This window comes from Anopheles funestus, chromosome 2RL, assembly GCF_943734845.2.
Source record: "Anopheles funestus chromosome 2RL, idAnoFuneDA-416_04, whole genome shotgun sequence".
In the NCBI taxonomy this organism is placed as follows: domain Eukaryota; kingdom Metazoa; phylum Arthropoda; class Insecta; order Diptera; family Culicidae; genus Anopheles; species Anopheles funestus.
In genome coordinates this window covers 16,579,337-16,601,662 of record NC_064598.1, presented here as the reverse complement: position 1 = coordinate 16,601,662, position 22,326 = coordinate 16,579,337, and the positions used below count along the sequence as shown (strand labels likewise).

Genomic DNA, 22,326 nt, shown 5'->3' with positions numbered 1-22,326 from the left:
TAGTTATTCCCCGGACGGTCCGGTTCCGAGTAGAACACCTTCAGCGGGGCCGGAAACACATCACAACGAATTAAAGCAACAAAAAAAACGAACAAACATTGGCTAAACATATCTGCATAACTTATAATTACCACTCCGATGAAGATATGTACATGGTTCAGGTTTAATTATGCATCGTTTGTGCTTGTCCGTGTCCGTGTGTGAAGGCGAGAAGATGAAGACGAATGCATCGTCATACCCCAAAAACAAAGTGGTATGGTTGGTTTTGCAGTTTTTTCTTCCCCACAACCTGGGACCAATATCAATCAAATTCATCAACAATTATCTGATGAAATGTTTACACATTCTTCACATTGCAGGCCTATCGCGGCTATGCAGATGTAACGTGTCCGCTGCAACATACTGCAGGTCTACGATACGAAAGGTAAAGAAACGTGTAGCAATGGTTTGATAAGATAAAGGGAAAATTAACTTATCAATTATTTTAAGTACAACAATTGCGAAATGTGACCGCAATATGGCGAGACGAAGGTGTTGTATGCTTGTAATGGGACAATTTTTTTTAATTAACTTGTACCCTTAAATGATTTGCTGTTTGAACATTTATTTTCACCGTTTGTTGCGTTGTAATTTTAATAGCAATAAACAATAAGTGATCATACATTATTTTTTTCTAGTTTTCCCTTTATCTTTCTGAAGTAATCGCTCTGTTATAATTCCAACACACCCATACCATTCACATGTATGGTAGGGTAGACTAGAAAGGGTAGGGAATAGGGAAAAAAGGTAATAATGATTGCCTAAAAACTAACAAAACTCACAATCCCAAAGCAGCTTCCACAAAAAAAACAACTTAAAATAAAAAATGTATTCACCTATCGCCTGGTACAATCGCACTCATCCGAAGAAGAAGAAGGGAAAAAAAACAAACAACAGAATTGGTGGAAAGTGGCTGAATAATGAAATATTGCTTCATCTCTCGATCGACCGAGATGTAAAAAAGCAGATCAAACTTAAAACATTCATACAGATGACGGGTGAACGAAATCCCTCGTCCATGATCGTTGTGGATGTGTCTGCCGTTGCTTACATGAAGGGCCACGAATCGGGCGGGAAGTCATATCCCCGTCATCAGTAGACAAAGAAAGCGATAAGATAAGCAAATGAAAAACTCGTAAGAAAATCTTTACACCACAATGAAAGTCAGGGGAGCAAAAGGGGGGGGGGGGGGGTAAACGTGCCCGAGGAGAGAAAGTCACCTTGCACAATGTAGACAAAGCATAAACATGAGCTAGAAACATACGCACGAAAAAACAGTCTGAAAAAGCACTAATTAAAGCATTCAGACAAAAAAGATGCTTGGGTGCGATTATGAAGGGCAATCTGGTGGCTAAAGGAAGATGTTTAAATCTTGGCTATCTTGCAATCATGATCTAGGCCCCGAACATTAGGAAATACAAGACGTTCAGAATGTTTGGCATTCGGGAGCTTATGTTCGGAACTGTAAGTTACAGAATAATGCAAGCTATAAAACGTACGCTACATGCATTTGTTACACTATCCACCTTTCATCCATACGCATTAAATTTCCTATTCACCCTACTGAAGGTCTGAACGAAAGCATCCACCCGAAGGAAGTACGGCGCTCTTGTACAGTGCTGCAACAACCTCCCGCGGTGTGATCTATTCACAGCTCGCTGCACGATGGAAATGTGCCGGGTGAGTATTAAAATATTTTGACACCAGCAACACCGACCGAAACTGCAGTAAAAAGCGTTCGGTCGACCCGTCTGGGTGTAAAGTTGATTAATACGGCTCTCGCTCAATCCCGGAGATCCGTGCCGAGCGTACCGTGCGTTCGAATTCGTAACACTCCGTTCCGGTGGTACCTTTTTTTTTGAAGGCGGAATTCCCATAAGCATCGTATCGAGAAGTCGTCTAGCTGCAGGAGTTGAACTTTGCGGGATTGAAGACCAGATCCGAAAGGCGTCTCTAATGTCTCGACGACATCCGATCAATACCCGGATGCGTTCCGGTCACTAACATACTGGCGGAGAACGACCATTCGAGGATGTAGACCAATTACCGATCGAGCGCATTATTTCGGTGAAAGCTTACATCGAAACAATCCAATCGATTCACTGCCTGAAAGCATGACAATCTGCTCCGTAATTGATTACCTAAAATCTATCAGATAATCTGTACTCGTTACCGAATGTGAGCTAAGCCGTTTCGAGAGGACATTTTCGTGAAACACAATAAATCTTTGTGAAGGGAATTACTTGGCTATTCATATTTCTATTGACAGCTAGTAGTAATCTCTCGCAAACGAGCCACCCACAGCAAGTGTTGCAACAATTCTTGGACATTGCAAGATACATCCTACACTTTTACACAAGAATTCCCCTGGAAATTCATCTCGAGTTCCAACTACATCAGCATCTAGGATGCTTCCTAGTGAGGAGATATTACTATAAGCTGACCAATATCATCTATCAGAACGGATCTAATCAGTGGAGCACGAGCACACCACCTACCAAACGAGAGACTGCACCTTTACTTAATACTCTCGTATTTCACGCCAAACTATCCCCCACAGAGCGCATGACAGAGTTCGCAGACTCAGAACAGAAGCTCCTGTTGATGAAGAAAACACCCACGGTAGTCCATCTCCATCTTGGCACTATTCTTGCTACCTTTACTGGCAACTCCTACGCTCACTTCCAAGGGCAAAGACAGCGTCCCGATCAGAGCAGAAAGATCGTCTCGCGGGATAGGGATGCACTTTGAAGAACAATATCCACACATCCCAGGGTTGCATCACAACCTTCGTTAACGCAGCAAAAATGAAGAACTTTGAGAGCTAATGGTGAACCGATCTATGCGTTAAAGCTCACACAGACACTCCCGGCGCGTAGGTACTTCAGCTTATCGGCGACGGCCACCCTGTACGTTGGTGAGGTGGCACGTACGCAAATAAGAACACAGCTCCGTAGGTGTACCGGTGCAGCGAGACTGTGCCGGAGGGCTCGTATAAAAGGTCAACAAACCAGCCAGCCAGCCAGTCAGGGTGACGTCTTCTGCTGTTTTATGACAGCCACAAACCACGACGACAATCACCCGTAGCCCCATCCACCGATGATTGAACCGTGTGGCGACAGTGAAGTCGTTTGGTCCGACACGAAGAAGCGCTCAGCGTAGAATGGTACACGGGGAAGGGTCTCGGCGAATTGGGGAACCGTTGGGGTCGTGCCCAACCGAATGGAAGGACGCGCGTCGAGCGTTTGAAGCAGCAAAAAAAAAAGCCGCTCGATAAAGATGCGGACCAACCCGACGTGTGTAGTCGAATGTGACAGGCATCGTTCGGTAGTAGCATCAAGGTAGACCTCCGGCCAAGCAGCAAAGAACCCGGACCGGTGTGACAGACGAAGAAACCGATCGAAGATCGTGTGTAGACGCTTCTGACGAAGAACGTCATTCAATTGCTTGAATCTTGATTAATTATTGATCTACGAATGGAGCCCTACAACCCAAATTAAAGAAGAAGTAAAAAACACTCTCTAACAATCAACAAACCTGGAGAGTTGGAGACGGAGAAACCGGCAAGACATTGGGATATAAAAACAGAAATGGAAAAATCAAACAACGACATCCAATTGCTTCGACATCGTTTAGTTAACAAGGTAAGTGGTTTACCAAAAGACAAAAATCCTACCAAACTTCCCTTCTGGAATCGACCGGCAATCAAAGACCGGTGGCCAAGCGCTGGGATTATCATTATTTTCGAATTATCAGCCATTAGTTTTAATCGAGTGTGCATTAGTGTGCCCACACACTCTGTGTGCCCGGCACCAAACGCCCGGACATGGGGCATGGGTAATTTTTGATCAACTGCCTTCGACACACTCAGTGGAAAGTCGGTCAGTCGTCAGTCGGCAAACCGACCCAGCTCGAAACACGGAAAAATGGTTATGGTTAGCCGAATGATCGACAAATGACACACTTTTTTGGTTCCAGGAGTTTTTGTAAGCAAAAGGAGGGGGCGGGAGTGAAAATAGTAGTGAGAAACAAAAAAAAAGCAACATACTTGTCACTACGATCCCGTCTCACTCAGATGTTTGATCTTTGTGTATAATTAAAAGCTACTTAGCAGTTGTTTAAAAAGGAATTAGCGACGACAAAAATTGATAAAATGTTTCATTTGACTCGCTTCGTTACGGATTGCTAACGGTGGCTTGCCGCTGTTGCATGCATAAGCACGTGAAAGTTCTTTTTAATGTTTAAGCTTAACGCCAGTACCTTATCAATTAAGGGGTGTAGCAGTGTAGCCGAAGCAAAACCAAACAAAAACTAACCTACAATTAAGAATGTTAGGAACATATCGGTGACCTGGTTGGGTAATAAGTTACTACATTCTTAAAAGTGTATAGGGTTGAGTTGTGAAAAAGAAACTCTTTTTTTTAAATTTAGCTACGCAATCGATCACCTCCAGGAGTTTGAAGTTACATGTGATTCCTGCACCAATTTCGGTACATTAGCCGTAAAAAACCACCACAAAACATAAGCGTAAAGCACATATTTTTCCTTCCCTTACGGAAAACCCGAGATTGTGTCGTTACGATAAAGCGTAGCAGCGATAAAATACAAACCAGATGGTAATACGCATATCTTTGCCCTGGAATCGCTTCAACACGGTTGTATCGTACCGGCAAAAATCTTCCACTCGAATAGCATCCCAGCCCCCTCAGCATCCTCAGATGCCTGCTGCCAGCAGCAAATTTATCCGCGTAATTTTACGACGCTTTCGGCCGACATCACCACCTATCTCGGTCCCCAGATCTGTGCGCATAAACTATAAACTATCTTGCTAACTATCGAATCGGTACCTATCGATTGCCGGCCATCGGCAGGGTCGTCGTTCGATAAAACGCAACATCGCGCGGTTCGATTCGTCGCGTTCCTTCCTTTTACACCAAGCGTATCGTCCAATCTCGGTCTCACTTACCTGCTGACGAAGGTGGTCCGAGGTGTCTTTGCTGCTGGGCCGAACGACGTCCGGCACAGGGTACCGGCACCCATCGCAAAAACCCACCGGTGCACGAAGAAAATTAATCCCACCGGAAAGATATACCTTTACCGGGAACGGGGGGGATTCGTCTTGGTACGTTTAAACTGTAGATCGCCACAAGATCGCCAGAAGTTGTGGCGGCAGTGAAGAAGTCGACTCCTAACACGAAGCAATATTTTCCAATTTTACCAACCAAACCACCCAACACCGAACCGCGCTTTTCACCACTATTTTCTATTCTTGCCAGAACCGTTGTGCCGTTGTCTGTCGAAAGTAAAACCTCTCGCAGCAGCACGTACGTACCAGATCTTTACAACAATCTTGCCCACTCACTGCTCACCGCCGGGTTTTTTGGTGGCTTACCGCTAAACAGCTCCGCTTTATTATTGCTTCATTATACCACTATTTATGGATAATTTGTAATTTACTGCCATATTTCACTAACCGCACAGCGTAGTTACCGACCACACCACTCTGGCACACTATCAGCTTTGGACCGTAGCACGAATAACCTAGCATGGAACGGTTTTACGGAATCACTTGAAGCCTGGACATCTGTAACTTCATCCGCAAAGGAAAATTTGCAGCATAAAACGATTCACTTCTTAAAGAGCGTAAATGTAAGATGACGTAAAACAAAACGTCCACATAATGGTTCACCTCTCCGATCATTTAAATCTCACCGTTGCTGTTGATTAAGAGCGCGACTGATGGGGCAATCTATTGCTCTAGAAAGTTTTGTGGCTTTTTCTTTTATGAGATGTGCTGAAAATAAAACAGAAAGAAACACAAAATTAGATGGATGACATGGTGAGTGGATAAATAAACAAAATGTCAAGCAATTTGCTCGCTGCTAAAAGCTATACAATTTATCGTTTTGATGTTTACAAAAAAGGTGAATTTTTTTTGTAGAAGAAAATGTATTTTTAATCCGTTTAGAAGAATGAAACATAATTTATGTTTCATTATTCGACCTTCACAAATTGCTTGCTACGAATTGTTTACCTTAGCTACGTTTAAAATTTTTATGTCGACTTAATGTCGATCGTATGTCGACATTATTAAGTATTGGACTCTGATACTAACAAGCGTGTTTTATTCTATTTCAAACGCTTCTAAAAAATTACTTAACATTATTTAAATAAAAAAAAATCTCAAATTGAGTTCTCTTATAACTCGTATTAGAGGTTCTCTTAATGCATTGAACTCGCTACCTCAAATACCCATAAAAATTGCTATTAGTACATCAATTTTGTAGAATGATTTTCTAATGCTTTATTGGCTATTCGAAATTAACGTCCACTTCATCACGCATGGCATGGCATTATGGGGTATAATATTGTACCACCCGCTAACAGCTCAGATTGGTCATAAAATTTCACTCACTTTAGCGCATGAAGCAAAGCAAAAAAAAACTATCAACCCACAGACACAGGCAGTAGTAGTTCTCGCTGAAAAAAAAAAACAATCAACTGCATCGATATTCTATTAGCGTAACTTTCGCCACAATTGTGCGGTAGTAGGAGAAAGAAAAACCCACCACATACACTCGGTTGGCCACCAATTGCTGCTCATCACCATCATTCAGCTGGAATTTTTTTTTTCTTCATCACTCCCTTCATCTCTGGAGTGCAATGAAACCACCATAAACACATACACGCTGCTGCGAGAAGCTACAACTACCGCAGGCGACGAAAGCAATCGTGAACGCCACGATCGCGGTTAGTTCAAGCTGCCCAACGCCATCCTGCCGAACGACAACGGTTGGGGCTATTAAAAATCTCATTTTCTTATCTGCCAGCTAGTGCAAACCTAGCTCAGCCGCAGCATCCATCTATACTGCTGGTCGCGATCCCACCCGATCATCACTCCCCGGGTTCTTCACTTTCAGGTTCAGGTTCACTTGCACAACTTGTCGGTGGCACCGTGCGTCGGTATAAGAACAGTTTTTTCTTTTACAAAAAAAAAATTATGAACTAACTGCCAACCATAGCGAAAACCGATTGCATATTGCAACCTGCAGGCGAGAGGAAGTACTGCAGCAAAACCACATCCCAACAGGCGTTTGTGTTCTCCGGTGGATGTTTGCTTCTTTCTCAATCTCGCTGCACAGCCGCTGTTTGCGGATGCCGGTTCGGTAATCGCTTGTAGGAAATATTGTAAGTAAGTAATTACAATCATAATAAATGAACAACGATGATGAGCGAACAAGCAGGCACCCAGAACGTGCTTCGGATTGTGTTGATTAATACCCGATTCGAAGGGTAGAAGACGAACTCGAGTACCATCTGCATGTACTTTTGGATTCTTGCAGCCAATGGAACGGCTTGTTTTAATGCTGTGTGTCGTTAACTGAGAGCGTGATTTAAAAGTCGTGCACGGTTTCACTTTTCGGACTGGAAATTCTAAGCCACGAGGCATACAAAAAACGTTCTGTTGATGGGATGAAGTTTAAGCCACTTTAACATAACGTGCACGGGTTAGTGTGTGTTTGCCCATTCGACAAGCTTCACTTCAACTGCTTATAATGATTGAATTATGGTAAGCTGAAAACATTTCAATCCTCTCGGGAGGTTTAGTAAGCCAATGGGACAAAACATAACTCCCGGCAAGATCCATAAGGCAAAGACTCAAAAAGATCCCCAAACGAAGAACCGCTTTTGAACATGAGAGAATGAAACAATTGTTTCAATGACCAGAGTTTTGAGAAAACTCTCAACGAATATGATATACTTTTCAATATCCTCAGTTTTTAGGTTATTTTTTCAAATACTCCGGGGCACAAATGCAACAAAGTATTTCAAATTGCTTACTTCAAAACGTTCAAACATTAAAAGCGACTTAGTCGACACAAGCCTTGACATTATGCGAGTGAGCAAAGTTCCTTCAGCTCGAACGAGGAACTCAACTGAGCACCAACAACTGGGCAATGTCAGCACGGGTGCAACTTTGTACGTTATCGCATTGAATGTAATTGTACTGAACTGCAAATTACAAGCAAAATATTATAAATTTATAAACAAACTTATTCCATACCTAAACATGGATGTAGAAATAGCGGAAAACAAATCGACGTACAATACCCTACCAGTTCTTGAAACGTTCTTGACCAAGGACGTAAAGGTTCATGCGTAAAAGACAAAAGACCAGGAATTGGCAAAATTCGTTCCGTGGTGCAAAATTTAGCCCGAGTACAGCCTTAAAACCGGTCACCGAAATCGAAAGAGATGCTGCCATTCATCAAAACGAAACACAGACACGAGACAGCAGAACTGACAAGGGACAGAAGTCGCCACGCAACCGAAAACGATTGAAATCGCGTTGAGCCCTCGCCATCGATCAGGGTACGATCACGTTTTCGGAGTCTGCAGTTTATGTTGTGGCCTTGCTGAGGCCACAAAGAATTTAAGACGAAAAAAAAGACTCGAAAAACACGGAACCCCAAAAACCCGTAGTAGATGGGAGGAATGCTTTAGGCACGAGCTGCCACATCCAGAAGTAACCACTTGTGCCCGGTGGGAAGATGTTTTCAAAATTATTTCGTATTGCCAAACTTCCCGAGTACCGACGACAAAAAAAGAACTTCAACACACAGAAGGAAATAACATTTGTGCGCGGCTGGTTGCGGATAGCTCTCCCCATGCGAACAACAGCCAGCGGGCATTCTGTGTATGTACTCACGCAACGCGGAACTTCGCAGCCACAGTAACGGAAAAACCGGTACCCAGTTCCTTCCAAAAACAAAAAAAACCTTAGGACATTCGGGAACGGAATGGTTCGATTATAGCGCTAAAAACTGAATCGTCAAATGGGTTCCACTCGTCACTTCTGCAACCCTCCGGTGTGAAGGTCACTGGCGGAGTAAAAACCGGTAAGATGCTATTTTTTTTTAATTCAAATTTTAAGCATAATCGATCTATGCTTCTGCATAGCGAGTTCTGGACGACTTTTTCTCAATTCTCAAAACCCTGATAAATATTTCGGAAAAGTTAGTCTCAACAAAAGCTGATATAATCTGTATAATGTATGCTTCTTCCAGAGTTCTTGAGAGCATAACCATCAACTTCCAACTACTTCCTGTACAGTACTGCTACATCATCGAGAGTTCGAAAACAAAATCTATTCATTGTATTCATTCCATCTTCTCCAACTTCGTTAGGATCGCAACATGAATCTCGCGAAATAGCGTGAAAAATAAACAAACCATCGATCGCTCAACGATTCTGTGACTTTTTGTTTGCGTTGGACGCTGTGTACATTTCACGCAATCATCCTTTCTTCACATTACTCCCCATTCGCGGGCATATCCTTCTCGTTGTGCATGTTTGACATTCTTGCCGGCAATTCTACTTCACACACCACTCTCTGAACGCTTTAGCTCATCAAATTTGTCAACGGTCATGTGTGAAGAACCACATTCGCGCGTAACATTGTACAGACAGAAAAGGCCTCAAATAGCATACTTTAACGATTAAACTCTCTTTCAAATGTATTTCTTTTGCAATAAGAAACTTCACACTAACCTCAAATGCCTTTTCCGATCGTATCGAATGTGTTCAACAAACTCCATTACCTCAAGTCGTACATTTTCTTCATTTGTTTGAAAGAAACTTCTCCAGGCTCCAACAAAATGGGTTCCAGGCTCCAACAACTGTACCTTCGTCATTGGAGATCCTTCTTAGTGCTGCAGATTCTTCCCTTCTTATGTGAATATTAAACCTCCAAAGCGCCAGAAACGAGTTTGTGTGTTTGTTTAAAGTTTGGTCACGTTGCTGGAAGGCAAGAAAAGACACGATCGCGACGAAACCACGGCAGAACCGCTTCGAACGTGTGTCTTCCTCCAGACAAACAGCAACAGCAACACGACCAAAACAAAAAAATTGCTCTTAAAAAAGGGATAAAATAAAACCTTTCGAGGAAACAGGATGCAACAACGGCATTGGTTCGGTGGCATTTGATTTCAGCGGACCATTGGACCCATCCAAAAAGGATAGTTTAACGTCCGTACATCAAACACGAGCACGAACCAAACGGATGATTGGGGATCGTTTTGCAGCCCACTTTAGGGTTCCTGTTTTCCGCCAGTGGTATACATAAGCCGATGGTCGCATTTAATTAATTGCCCAAGAACTAAGATAGGCAACGTTTTTTTGAAGCTGTTTGGATGGTGGATGGCAGTGTTTTCGTTAATGGTAATTCCCTTAAAAGCCATAACCGAGGAAATGCATTTGTACACTTGAGGACTCGAAACGGGACTGGTTGATATATCATCCTTTCCTTTTACCATAAATCATTACACGTCTGGTATCGTTCATTTATTACATGTGGAATATAAAGTAACATAAGTGAATAATCATGTAAAATTTGACCGTGTTTGCGAAGAACGAAATAAAATATTAAAAAATGTATTTTTTTTGTCTTGTTATCAACATTTACTAATTAATTTCTAAATTAAAAATTACTCAAATCAAACATTGAATACGTGACATAAAATCATAAAAAAGGAAAACAAAAATAACAAAAAGTAAACATCATAAAAAATATTGCATACATGACTAAAATTGGAAAAGAAGTTGATATTTAATTATTCAAAAAAAACGCTAAATTAAATACAATTAAATTTTAAATTCCTAAAAGGTTCTTGATCATTCTACTATTTTTAAAAATTACATCAACAATTGATCATACCAAAATAATAAAATTGAACACAAAATAAAAACCACGCCAAACTGATTTGAAAAAAATTGTTGTGAAATTTTCCACATTCCCACCCATGCAAAATATCAAACACTGCAACTGATTTGCATTTGCACCTTCCCGTAAAACCATGTTCGTTTTGTTTGTCCCTCTCTCCCTCCTCCACCCGCAATCAAAACCTATTCAAACATTTAATTTGCCTCTTTAAATATTTAATTTTTTGTGCATCGACTTTTGGTTGCTTTTGCCTGCCAAAAGAAAAGAAAAAAGTTAAGTTAATAATCGTAAAAGAACGCACCGATATGGAAATAGTTGTCGTAAAAACTGATTCCCGATACGAGACGAGGGCAAGTTCAAATGACAGCAAACTGGTACGAAAGGTGCGAGTAGAAAGAACAAAAGTAAAGCAATATACGTGTGAAGCATCGATCGCGAATCCATCGCACCCGCGCGCTAAAACGCAACACACAGCAAACAACGCCAGAAAATGAAAATAAAAGGCCTGCCTGTACGCATTTGATCGCGGGGTGGATGCAAAAAAAAACATCAACTTTCAGGTTTGGGGCGCGCGCAAAATTATTTGCATACAAATCACAACTTTGGGTTCCAGTTTTACATGACCGGGCAGCCAGAGCAGCCACCATTAAAAGCGCCGTGATGCCAAACCGTGTCACAACGCAAACGGGTGCCCCTCCGTTTGATTGTGTGTGCTTTATCGGTGGTTAGAATTGTTTATTTCTAGATCAGGTTAAAGTTGACGAAATCCACCATTTTGCTTACCTTTGTAGAATTGGTTTTGCAAAATATTGCACGCGTAAGGAATATGTTATTGCTCCTCGGGGTTTTTTTGTTTCTCCGCTATAAATGCAACACTTTTTGTGTTTAATTTTACCCAACCTTCACACACTTGCACAATTTAGTGGATTATAAAAACACGTTTTTGTTTCACCTTCTTAATACGTTTCAACTATTTCGCTTAAGCGAAGCACCTTTTCTTCACCTTTTTCTTTTAGCATCAGCTTCCATTACATGTGTTTGTTGATGCTGGAGCAACAACCTAAGATCACTGCGCTGGGTACACGGTATCTCCACCGGTGGAGGTTCTTTTTTAAAAATAAATCTCATCCAACCACACCAGCGAGCCTTCTTCAATACGTTTTACCACGATCAACACTCGATGGGGCACCACACAATTCGTCTAGCTTAAGCACTTCACCGTACACCGTACAAAGGCCACAAGCATCATCAGCACCATTAAACCATCCACGATTCCTGCCCGATACACATTTTGTTTAATTTATCACACCTAATGTTGATGCGTTTCGTCACTTATTGGGTTTTGGGATGCGTAAAACTGCATCACGCAGAAGAACAAAACTTTTCAAACCAACGCTTACGAGCGCCGCGACTGAAAACACCGTGCCAATTTGCAGCTACAACCGACCGTGGCAACGTTAGAGCATAGACTGTGTGGTCGTGTAGTGTTGAAGATTAAACGCCGCGTTTCTTTACCAGAAGCGCGTGTGGTGGCAAACGCAAGTGGTGTGCGTGTGCCCACGAAGCACTGCGGCAACGACCGCGCGAGACCGGCACAGGCAAACACATGCAGCACGAATAACGCACTACTTCACCCGTACGCGAGGGAACCGGTTTTGTTTACCTTTTGTTATGTTGGCGTACGTGGGTTTAAAGGCACCGGGGGCAGCGTGGGGGGCAGCGGGGGATCGATGGAGCATGTTGCCATGGAAGCTTTAATCCAGAGATGTCAAACACGCGCTAATGTGTGGAGTGTACATTAAAAATTGAGTTTGTGAGCATTAAATTTAAGTTTGAACTATTTAAGTGCAGAGATAATAATATTTACTTATTTCTGTTTCTAATTTCAAATGTAATTTCGTGATCATCATTGCATAATGTTTTACGCTCCTGTTTTAACCCTTGCCGAAGACGAGAAGCATAAATCGCGCACACACACATGCAAATGTGAAACTAGCATTTCAGTGGTCTTCAAAAGCAAGCATAATAAAAACAATCGCATATGGTATTCCTCCGATAAGCAAACATAACAGCAATACAGTCATGTTTTTCTTTAAAGAATTTTTTTTTATCTCAAAGTTCGACTTGGCTGTATTGCTAAGTAAGGTTCTCTCTCTCTTCTTGGCTTTTAACGACCTTACAGGTCACGCCGGCCATTTCTGGCTTACCAGACTTATTTTTACCACGTAGCCGGATAGTCAGTCCTTGCTACGGGGGGACGGTCCGGATGGGATTTGAACCCGGTCCGGCCGTGTTGTGGACTGGCGCCGTTTATCACATGCACCATCGGGCCGCCCCAAGTAAGGTTATGTTAAGTAAAGTAACTAATGTTCAAAACAAATCTATATATGTATGGTGGAAATTATCTTTAAGAAGGAAAAAATATCAAGAAACACAAAAATGTAGGTCCTATAGCTCACTTTTATACAATTCATTAAATTTATCATAATGAAATACAAATTTTTTATTCTATCAAAATAAATAATAAACATCTCATTGCTCATTGAGATCATTGCTTTCGATCTCTCTGTTGATCTATCTTTATCAATACACTTTTTACTCAATTCGGTTTGTTTTATTTATAACCAACTTTTAAATAACTCTTTCGACAGTACAATAAAAGAAATGTTATGTTCTCCAAATCTTTCGTTTTCTACATATTCACAGTTATTCTTAAAAAACTATTAAACTATTATGCATAAAAACATATAAGTACAATGTGGTACTATTTAATCCTGTTTATGATTATATTTAAATGTTGCTTCACAACACCCCTTTTATTAGATTTGAATAGCACTGATGGTATCGAGCAAACCATGCCCAAGAGGACATTCTGCGTACATCCTCATGCAATCCACGCCATTCGCACCATATTTACGTGCCATCGTATATTCACTGTCCAGTTGATCTGTTTCATGCGGTCTGCAAATGTATGGAAACAAAATATTGAAGCTGCTTTAGGATCGTTCACCATAGGACACAAATCAACTACTTACGTGAAAACTACTTCAAACAGTTCTCCAACCAATCCGTTGTGTCGCAACGACGTTTCCGCAACCTCACAGATCGTACGCAACAGACAGCTACGGCCATTACGGTTCCAGCTCGTTAACATTTTCTCCACCAGCACATAGAACTGCTTTCGGCTTGTGTCAGTGTACTCACTATTGCCTCGATTTTTGAATATCGATTCTGGCCGCGGATAGATGATGTTGGGCAGGATGCGATAGTTGGCCTGAATGTTGAGCGACAAATTGCAACTACGTGGCAATGTATGGTGGAACCGTATCGGGGACAGAAACCCAAACACCATCTTTGCAAAACCACCATTGATGGGATAGCTTAATATCCAGCGTTTGGAGCGTTGGGACAGGACACGATTAGCAGGACACTCTTGCACATCGGTTGATGCTTCGACGTGAAAAACGGACGATAGTAGAAGCAACGACAAAACGATCGCGTACAATGGTATCAAGCGGCTATTCATGACTATTTTTTACGATGCTCTTGAAAGACCCGAAAATGTTAGACTGATGCATGGTCACTCCGATTCAGCATCAGTGCTATGCAATCTGTTTCCAAAATCGATCATCATTCAATTGTCTTTCTGGTGCTAATTGGCTAAAAGATTCGTGAACGTATCTGGAGCATATCTGACACAATTCTAAGTTATTTCGACCAACTTTCGCTGTGTTTGGGAACTCACGTAGGATACTCACTAGCAAGTGTGAAGAACCATAAGAGACACTTGATGGAGAAGATGTAAGAGTGACCCCTCAATAATCAAAGGTCTTTATGACAACGTTATCAATATTTGAGTTTGAAAAACTCAATGTTTAAACAAAACTAAAATTGTAATTGTTTTATTGCTGAAAAAATGTGAACGTCTAATGTGCCTCACTGCCTGTTTATAAAGTCGATCTTAACGAAACACGATCACAACATTAAATCCTCCAATCCAATCGTCGAAACGTAATCAAGCAATCCCATACCCCATGGACAGGCAGGGTACAGCTTCAAACAATTGACTCCATTCGCGCCGTACCTGCGTGCCATGAGGAACTCCAACGGCAGTGCATCTGATTCTTGAGGTCTAAAAATAAAAGAAAAAAACACGCTCATGTAGCGAATGCGATACAACAGGCAACAAAACAGATTCACTTAAAACTCACGTAAATATCACATCCAACAACTCCCCAACTAGTCCATTATGATGCAGTGGTGTATCGGCCACTTCACACACCGTGCGTAGCAAACAGTCGCGTGCCCTTCCTTTCGAACCAAGCATCGTCTTGAGGATCTTCTCAACCAAGCCGTACAATCGTTGCCGACTCTCGGGATCAGCGTAATGGTTCAGGTTGCGATTGCGGAAGATAGACTCGGGTCGGGGGAAGATAATGTCCGGACGGATGGCATAGTTCGCCTGCACATTAATGCCACAGTTAAGGCTACGCGGAAGCGGATGATGGAAACGAACCGGTGCCAGAAATCCTAGCACTATCTTCGCCACACCACCGTTGATCGGGAAGCTTATCAATCGTTTGACACGTTCCAGCGGTATAGTTGTGTTGCCGATGTCTACCGGTTTATGGCCATCGAGTGCTGATGCTGCATGGTGCCATGACAGAGCCAACGTAATGAAGACACACTTGCAAAAATGGTTAAATGGATAAAACATTTTCACGGTAACTATTAAACACCAACGCTACAAACTGCCATTGGATGATGAGTCTGACGAGTGGTCTGATTCGCGTGATCTAACGACAGGTTGGTGACTGGCAATTATTTACGACATCAATCCGGGAAGATCTGTTCCTTTAACCTTGCTTCCTCTTCTAGCCGCATGTCGAAGGGATTTTGCACCATGGTCTCTGTTCACACCGATGGGAGAGACACTAGAAAAAGCAAATTTGCGTTTAACTAGTGGTGTTTGTTAATTAGACACTGTACATAATTGGATCAAATTAAGCGACGACCTACTCCTGTTACGCATGCATGAGAGAATTTGCGTACCATTAAAAAGGGAAGAAAAGATCTACACACTATCGCCCTTCGTTCGTTGCGGTAAAGTTTGTTGTCCGTTCCTTTTAGCGATGGGATCAGTTAACGTCAAGTCGCTTTAACTGGCGGCACCTACAACATCTCAACTGAGGTACACGTTCTTGCAATTTGTCGCGCGAACATTATGTCAACACCGAGACGATCTTTACGGTAACGGCTGCAACAGAACTGATTTGTGCATATGCATGTGTAACATATGAGCTTACTTACTTTAAACAAAATTTCGAAAATGGTGACTTCGGTGGCTGTGGTTGATCAATTAGGCTAAGGAATAGACACCGTCGTATCACGATTCATTATCAAGAAAAACCTTAACCATCGAGGGGTACCTTGAATATCACTTTCGTCTCCGGAGTTTGCTTCAGCCTATTAACTAGTTCAGCAGCAAATAGAGGGGTTCCATCATTGCTTTTTGTTGTGATAGGGGGAAAGGGGTAAAAAAATAGTTTTTTATGTACATAATCGTTTAATGATCGCTTTTATGATTATTAATTTTATTCTACGATTCACAGCATAACAAAAACCATCTGCTTATGCTATCAAATGAAGCATGTTGCACGCAATGTTGCACACTATAGGGTGTAACGCTTCGTAACGGCTCAAACCGTCGTTGAGCTGTGAAGCCTTTTTTCGAAACTGTATTTTTAGTTCTGATAAACCATTTCGTAGCATACAAATAAAAAAAAAACAATTTGAATGTTAACATTACTCTTATGTCACAACTCAATTGCATTGCACCTTCATAAGAAATTGTTGGCTGAAAGCATGAAACACAGCACATCCTATTCTTACTAATCGTTTTTCAGAAGTTCTAATTTGTGTTTTTCTGCTTATGTTGAACACGTTTTTACAATTATCATTTGACAATGCGATTTTATTACAGTCAAACTATTTGAGAGTTGGCTCTTTAACACACATGCTTAGCGGCTTCATACCCTTGATGATCAATGCTAAATTATTCTTCTAAGTAATATAAAAGTCATGAGGGTCACAACCTAGACATTAGCCCACATTTAGTACGTTTCATATGATGGCAAAATTTATGACCCAACACCACAAAATGACAAGCTACGACGATTGTTTTAAAGCGAACCATCATGAACATTATCATTCAGCATTTGAACCATTTTCTTTACGACCTTTGCAGCACAGTAAATATGCTGAAATTCAAATTTCATTATCAAAATATATCATGACCCTCGACCGACTGCGTTCGTACATATGTAAGCGTGAGCATAATGAGGGGGGGAAACATAAAAGCGTAGCGAAAAATTGCAAACAGATTTGGCCTCATTTCTTGAAATAAATGGTACATGATAAGAGGAACAGATTCGTCGCACTACCGAACCGAACATTCGGATACGATCGAGCAAATGAGACGAGTCTCTTTTGCCCGTCGTTCTCTAAAGCTGGGAACCGGCAAGCTGCTAGCCCGACCCACGCAAAATGCCGATAAATGGTAGGCATTCCCCAGTGTCAAACCACTTGCAGATAATGGAAAAGGCTAGGCAGCATCCATCAGCTAGTTGAAACTCGATTTCAGTTTTGTGCAGTGAACAATCGACGCTACACGTCTGTGTGTAGCTAAGTGTTAAGAACGTTAAGATGATTCCAACAGTGCAGGTGGTGCTGAAGCTGTTACTAATTGTTTCTACGGTGTACGGACTTAGTATTGTCCGTGATCAACATGTGAAGGAAAATCTGATGAATTTCAATGACGTTGATCAAACGTTAGCTGAGGAAGATCGTGGCGTTGATAGAGCTAGCTTTGCGAAAGTAAATCGAGCTACTTATGCCAATCGGAAGCAGCAACGTGAAAGCAAGCAGTTGGATCTGAACGAACTTGCACGGAAACGACGTGCGACGGAAGCGAAGGGTCAAGTAAGAAAATGTGTTAAACTAACTCGTTGTTAGATAGTTTTATAATAATCTTATAACTCTCAGGCCCAAACTAAGGGTAAGGAATGTCGTACACGGGCTGGTGAGAAAGGACACTGCTCGAGCTATCAAAGCTGCAAGGGTCCCGAGCTGAAGGAGAGCGTATGGTCCATCCTGCAGCATCTCTGCATTATCGAGGGCATGAGTGTCGGTGTCTGCTGCCCGGATGTGGTACAGGATGGCAATGGCCCCGAGTTCTCTGCCCGACTGCCAGCCAGAGCCGATTCGTACGATGACGTCGATGGATTGGGAGATGGACCAACGGGACGGGATGCGATCGTACGCCCGGAAGAGCGTGGTTGTGGACTGTCCACCAAGCAGCTGTCCAAAATTTCCGGTGGACGTCCGGCCGAATCTAACGAATGGCCCTGGATGGTGGCACTCGTCATGTCAAAGACTTCGTTCTGTGGTGGCGTACTCATCACCGATCGGCACGTACTAACGGCGGCCCACTGTGTGATGAATCTGAAGCTGAACCAGTTCATCGTACGACTCGGCGAGTACGACTTCAAGCAGTTCAATGAGACGCGTTACCGTGACTTCCGTGTGGCGGAAATTCGTGCTCATGCCGACTTCGATCAGATCAGTTACGAGAATGATATAGCGATGCTGAAGCTGATCCAGCCATCGTTCTTTAACTCGTACATCTGGCCGATCTGTATGCCACCGCTCGATGATACCTGGACCGGATATCAGGCTATTGTGACCGGGTGGGGTACACAGTTCTTCGGTGGTCCTCATTCACCCATTCTGATGGAGGTGAAAATACCGATCTGGTCGAATCAGGAGTGTCAGGAGGTGTATGTTAACCGTATCTACAATACGACCATGTGTGCCGGCGAGTACGAAGGTGGAAAGGACTCGTGTCAGGGTGATAGTGGTGGACCGCTGATGATACAGCTGCCCAACCAACGGTGGGCAGTCGTTGGTGTCGTTTCCTGGGGAATTCGTTGCGGAGAACCTAATCATCCAGGTATTTACACCCGGATCAGTTCGTACGTACGGTGGATCATCGAAAATGCTGTGTTCTAGTGTTCGGAAGCACATGAGAAGGTTCGTTCGTGGCACAGCATAAGCAAAATGTCCAAGTAACTATTTCTTAGTGCATCTTCGATGTCATTCTTCTGTATCTTGTACGACATTCAATAATAAAGCAATTGCAATTCGATTACAAATCTATAAAGAACTTCTTTTTAAAGTTCACTTTCCATGGTCCATATTTCTATTGAAATGAATCGCTTTTTGAACAACAAATGTTTGCTTCTTATCACGACGAAACAAAGCGCCTATTTACCTATTCGGCGATCAATCGATAACGCTAAAAAAAGGCTACAAACCCCAAACACAGACCAATACATCAAAGAGTCATTCAACCTATTATCACTTTCTCAAAAACCTTTCATCGTTCAGATAGTGCAACAACAAAAAAAACCCACTTCCCTCTCACCTTTGGTGTTGCTTTCGCCGTAACATTTAGCGAACCTCCAGTTGGCACTTGCCGAAAATATATTGCGAACCATCGGCACGCGATTTGTACCAACGAAAAACAAAACCCCCCCGGGCCAGATCGGGCCATTTATTGAAGCACGGCTCACAATTTGCATAAGGATGTGACGAAACGAAACTCCACCTTCACCGGGTGCACCCGGGTGGATAAAGTTTTGTTCCGAAATTGGTCCAACATCTCCAGAAACTCGAATCGATTGAAATATATAGCGGCTTGATTTATGTGCCACCGTACAGTTCGGTGAAACTGTGCAGCAAAGCCGGTATTAAAAAGTGGCACACCGCCACCTTCCCTCCGTCGGAAAAGAAGGGAAGTTGGCGGTGAAACCCAACAGTGTAAGGAAGGGAAGTGTGAAATTGAATTCTATCCATCCTAGATGGAAAACTGCTGCCACGTGAGGAGAAAATGGTTTTATTATCACCCAGTTTTAGTGTGCACCGGGGGGTACCATTTGCACCGACCGAATGTACTAGCGTGCTTCGGGTTCATTACGGGTGATTCCTTGCCGGATGGTTTGGGGCGTTGTTTAGCGTTGGTACCCATAACGGTTGCAAGCTGATGCGATTTACACCTTTTGCCGTCACGTGTGTGTTGGTGTGCTTATTGTAGATTGGCCGTAACCGAATGGAATATCATAAATGGACATCTAAATTGCTTCGTTTGCTTCGTGCATGCTGCTTCAAGGTGATGCGTGATTACACTGCCATCTCCGCTGTAAGTATCTTTCGCGACGGGGGGAAAAACATTCACCCATTGGTTGGACATGGCAGGCAACAGCGTACCCCCGGGCGTACCGTTTGTGCAGGATGAGCCGGAGTAAATTGTTCCACGAGCCACTCGATCAAGGCTATGCACTGTCCCGATGTCCTTCCCACTAAAACGAAACGCAAAGCAAAACGCTTGATAAAATAAAAACGCCAATCCACTGTACAAAAGTGTTTTTTCGCGAAACAACCATCACCGGGGCTGCGTTGATTGACAGCTAGGAATGGGCTTACACTAATACAATCGTGCCGAAAATCTAAAATACTTCCCAATCGGACCGCAAATTCGTAAGGCCGATAGAAGCCGCAAGGGTAGAGAATATTGTGGCTCCGAAACATTATAAACTATCGTACTAATTACATTTTTACATACGATGAACAAAGGAAATATAGCTCAAGTTAGCACATTTTAGCGCAGGAAAAAACCTATCCATGATTCCATGATTCCATGCCGTCATGTTTAAATTCATGTACGCAAGACATGCGCAAGGTTAAAAATGAAGCAATTGCTGTGATTTGATACCGTACCATATTGGCGAATCGCAATACACAGATACACAGCGAATACACGCTGCTGCGTGTACAGTACGAATTATGATTTGAAAAGTTTTACCCATTTACCCGGCACCTTTTCAATCAAAGGTGCAAAACCTTCACAGCCAACGGACACAGCGGGCTACGAAACGGCAAACAATGTAATAATTTACTTTCATTGCCATCCAGGACGAGGACGTTTCGCTCGCGGGTGAGGACGGGGTGATGGATCATGTTAACCTGCTGTAGCCACAAACTGATTGAAAAGGTAACGTGGCGTTTCCGTACGGAATGAACTATTATAAAATAGTAATAACGCTTTTCACGCTTTCAATTTCAACAGTGGCAATTGTAGCATTTACAAGGGCATTTACTTCCTACATTGTGTGAAGATTCTAAAATCGAAGATGTAAAACTTCTTCTGTAGTTATCTAACTTCTAACAAGGAGTTCTAAATTTAAATTGATCGTAAATTTTAAGGATCAACCTTAATCGCCTTTAAGGTACAGCGCCCTTGGTGGAATTAACTAAATTATAAAAGAAGAAAAAGTTGAAAAAATATTTGTAAAACAGTATTTAAATGTTTTTTCGATCTATAGAAAGGTAAATCCAAGCTCTAATTGGCTTTATTTTTGCGTATTCTACAAAGTACCAGGTGTCTCCATCGAATTTTCAAATTGAAATATTTCACATTGTTGGTTGAGAAAATATACCAATCCTTCTATCTTAACGATTTTTCTCTTCTTTTGTACCTACATTAGTGCAAACTTTAAAAAACTACTTTTAAATATTATTAACATTCTTTCGCATCTACACTCCTCTCCCCCTTTTTGCACCAAACTTCACTCACAAACAATCAAACATCACTTCAGATTGATTGGCAGCCATCATTACGGTGACTGTCAAACAACACATACCCTTATATGGCCACACTTTAAACAGTACGTGTGCATGGTTTTTCGCATCACGTATACCACCCTTGCCAATTTTCAAACTTCTTCACACACCCTTACACACGTACCTGCGTACACTACGAACTGATAACAAAGCCTTTGTTTTGTCACAAACACTACTGTGCAACAGCAACAACAACAACAAAATCACAGCACCGAACGAGCGGTAAAACCGTCGTCCACCATCGTCCTGCACAAACCTCTCTCTCTCTCTATCAAAAAAAAAAGTTTGCTTGATGGACATACCGGTAGCCATAGCCACTCGAGCGGTGGCCCGCTTCCGATAAATTTAGAACCCCATTTTTATTTTAGCCCTTTTTTTTTGGACTTCGTTCGCCTGTCAAACACGATCCGGTTACCCGGTGAATTGAGGTCTTTGTGAAAACACCGCCCACAGCTGCCACAGCCACCCGTTGGCCCCGTAGTAAGTGGATGGCGCAAAGAAGAGATAGCGCTAAATGGATGTTCGGAACTGGTGGTAAGGATCGGTGGCTTCATTAAAATCCAACTACCTCACCTAGCTTCTTCCCGGGATGGACATTCCTCATACATTTGCAATCAGCTGTAAAATGGTGAACTATTGATTAGTTCCATCTATCATCATCGAAAAACAAAACTCAGGAATACCTGGGGAACTCTAACATAAAGTAAATGAATTCCTGAAACTTGTCTGAAATCTTCAAGAAAGATTGAGTACTACTTTTAATGGTCTAATTACGAACAATCTCTTATGTATGCATCCTTAATCGTTGCAAGTAATTATTGCAC

General features: G+C 42.3%; 4 protein-coding genes across 5 annotated transcripts in view; 1 reads left to right on the top strand and 3 right to left on the bottom strand.

Moving 5' to 3' along the window:
- The window catches only part of LOC125764930 (semaphorin-5A), a 120,062-nt gene extending 107,719 nt beyond the window's left edge, over window positions 1-12,343 (bottom strand). Inside the window, exons 1-2 of one of the 2 annotated variants that reach the window (XM_049429661.1) lie at window positions 11,546-12,343; window positions 5,006-5,833 (exon numbers count right to left, since the gene is read on the bottom strand). In XM_049429661.1, coding sequence (XP_049285618.1) covers window positions 5,006-5,079 — 74 coding nt within the window. In that variant the 5' untranslated portion in view covers window positions 5,080-5,833; window positions 11,546-12,343. The remainder of the gene's footprint in view (window positions 1-5,005; window positions 5,834-11,545) is intronic. The other variant, XM_049429660.1, reaches the window with a different exon arrangement.
- Window positions 12,344-13,301: 958 nt separating this feature from the next.
- LOC125765204 (uncharacterized) lies at window positions 13,302-14,589 on the bottom strand. Its single transcript, XM_049430122.1, has 2 exons — window positions 13,798-14,589; window positions 13,302-13,723 (listed from the first exon to the last, which is right to left on the bottom strand). Exons 1-2 carry the CDS (start codon window positions 14,286-14,288, stop codon window positions 13,582-13,584), a joined length of 633 nt encoding a protein of 210 aa, XP_049286079.1. The 5' UTR covers window positions 14,289-14,589; the 3' UTR covers window positions 13,302-13,581.
- Window positions 14,590-14,692: 103 nt separating this feature from the next.
- LOC125765150 (uncharacterized) lies at window positions 14,693-16,279 on the bottom strand. The gene is made up of 2 exons (XM_049430051.1): window positions 14,974-16,279; window positions 14,693-14,894 (listed from the first exon to the last, which is right to left on the bottom strand). Exons 1-2 carry the CDS (start codon window positions 15,477-15,479, stop codon window positions 14,738-14,740), a joined length of 663 nt encoding a protein of 220 aa, XP_049286008.1. The 5' UTR covers window positions 15,480-16,279; the 3' UTR covers window positions 14,693-14,737.
- A 1,106-nt stretch (window positions 16,280-17,385) lies between these two features.
- On the top strand, window positions 17,386-18,975 carry LOC125765071 (venom protease-like). The gene is made up of 2 exons (XM_049429931.1): window positions 17,386-17,743; window positions 17,807-18,975. The coding sequence occupies exons 1-2, from the start codon at window positions 17,468-17,470 to the stop codon at window positions 18,830-18,832; spliced, it is 1,302 nt and encodes a 433-aa protein (XP_049285888.1). The 5' UTR covers window positions 17,386-17,467; the 3' UTR covers window positions 18,833-18,975.
- Window positions 18,976-22,326: the final 3,351 nt, after the last annotated feature.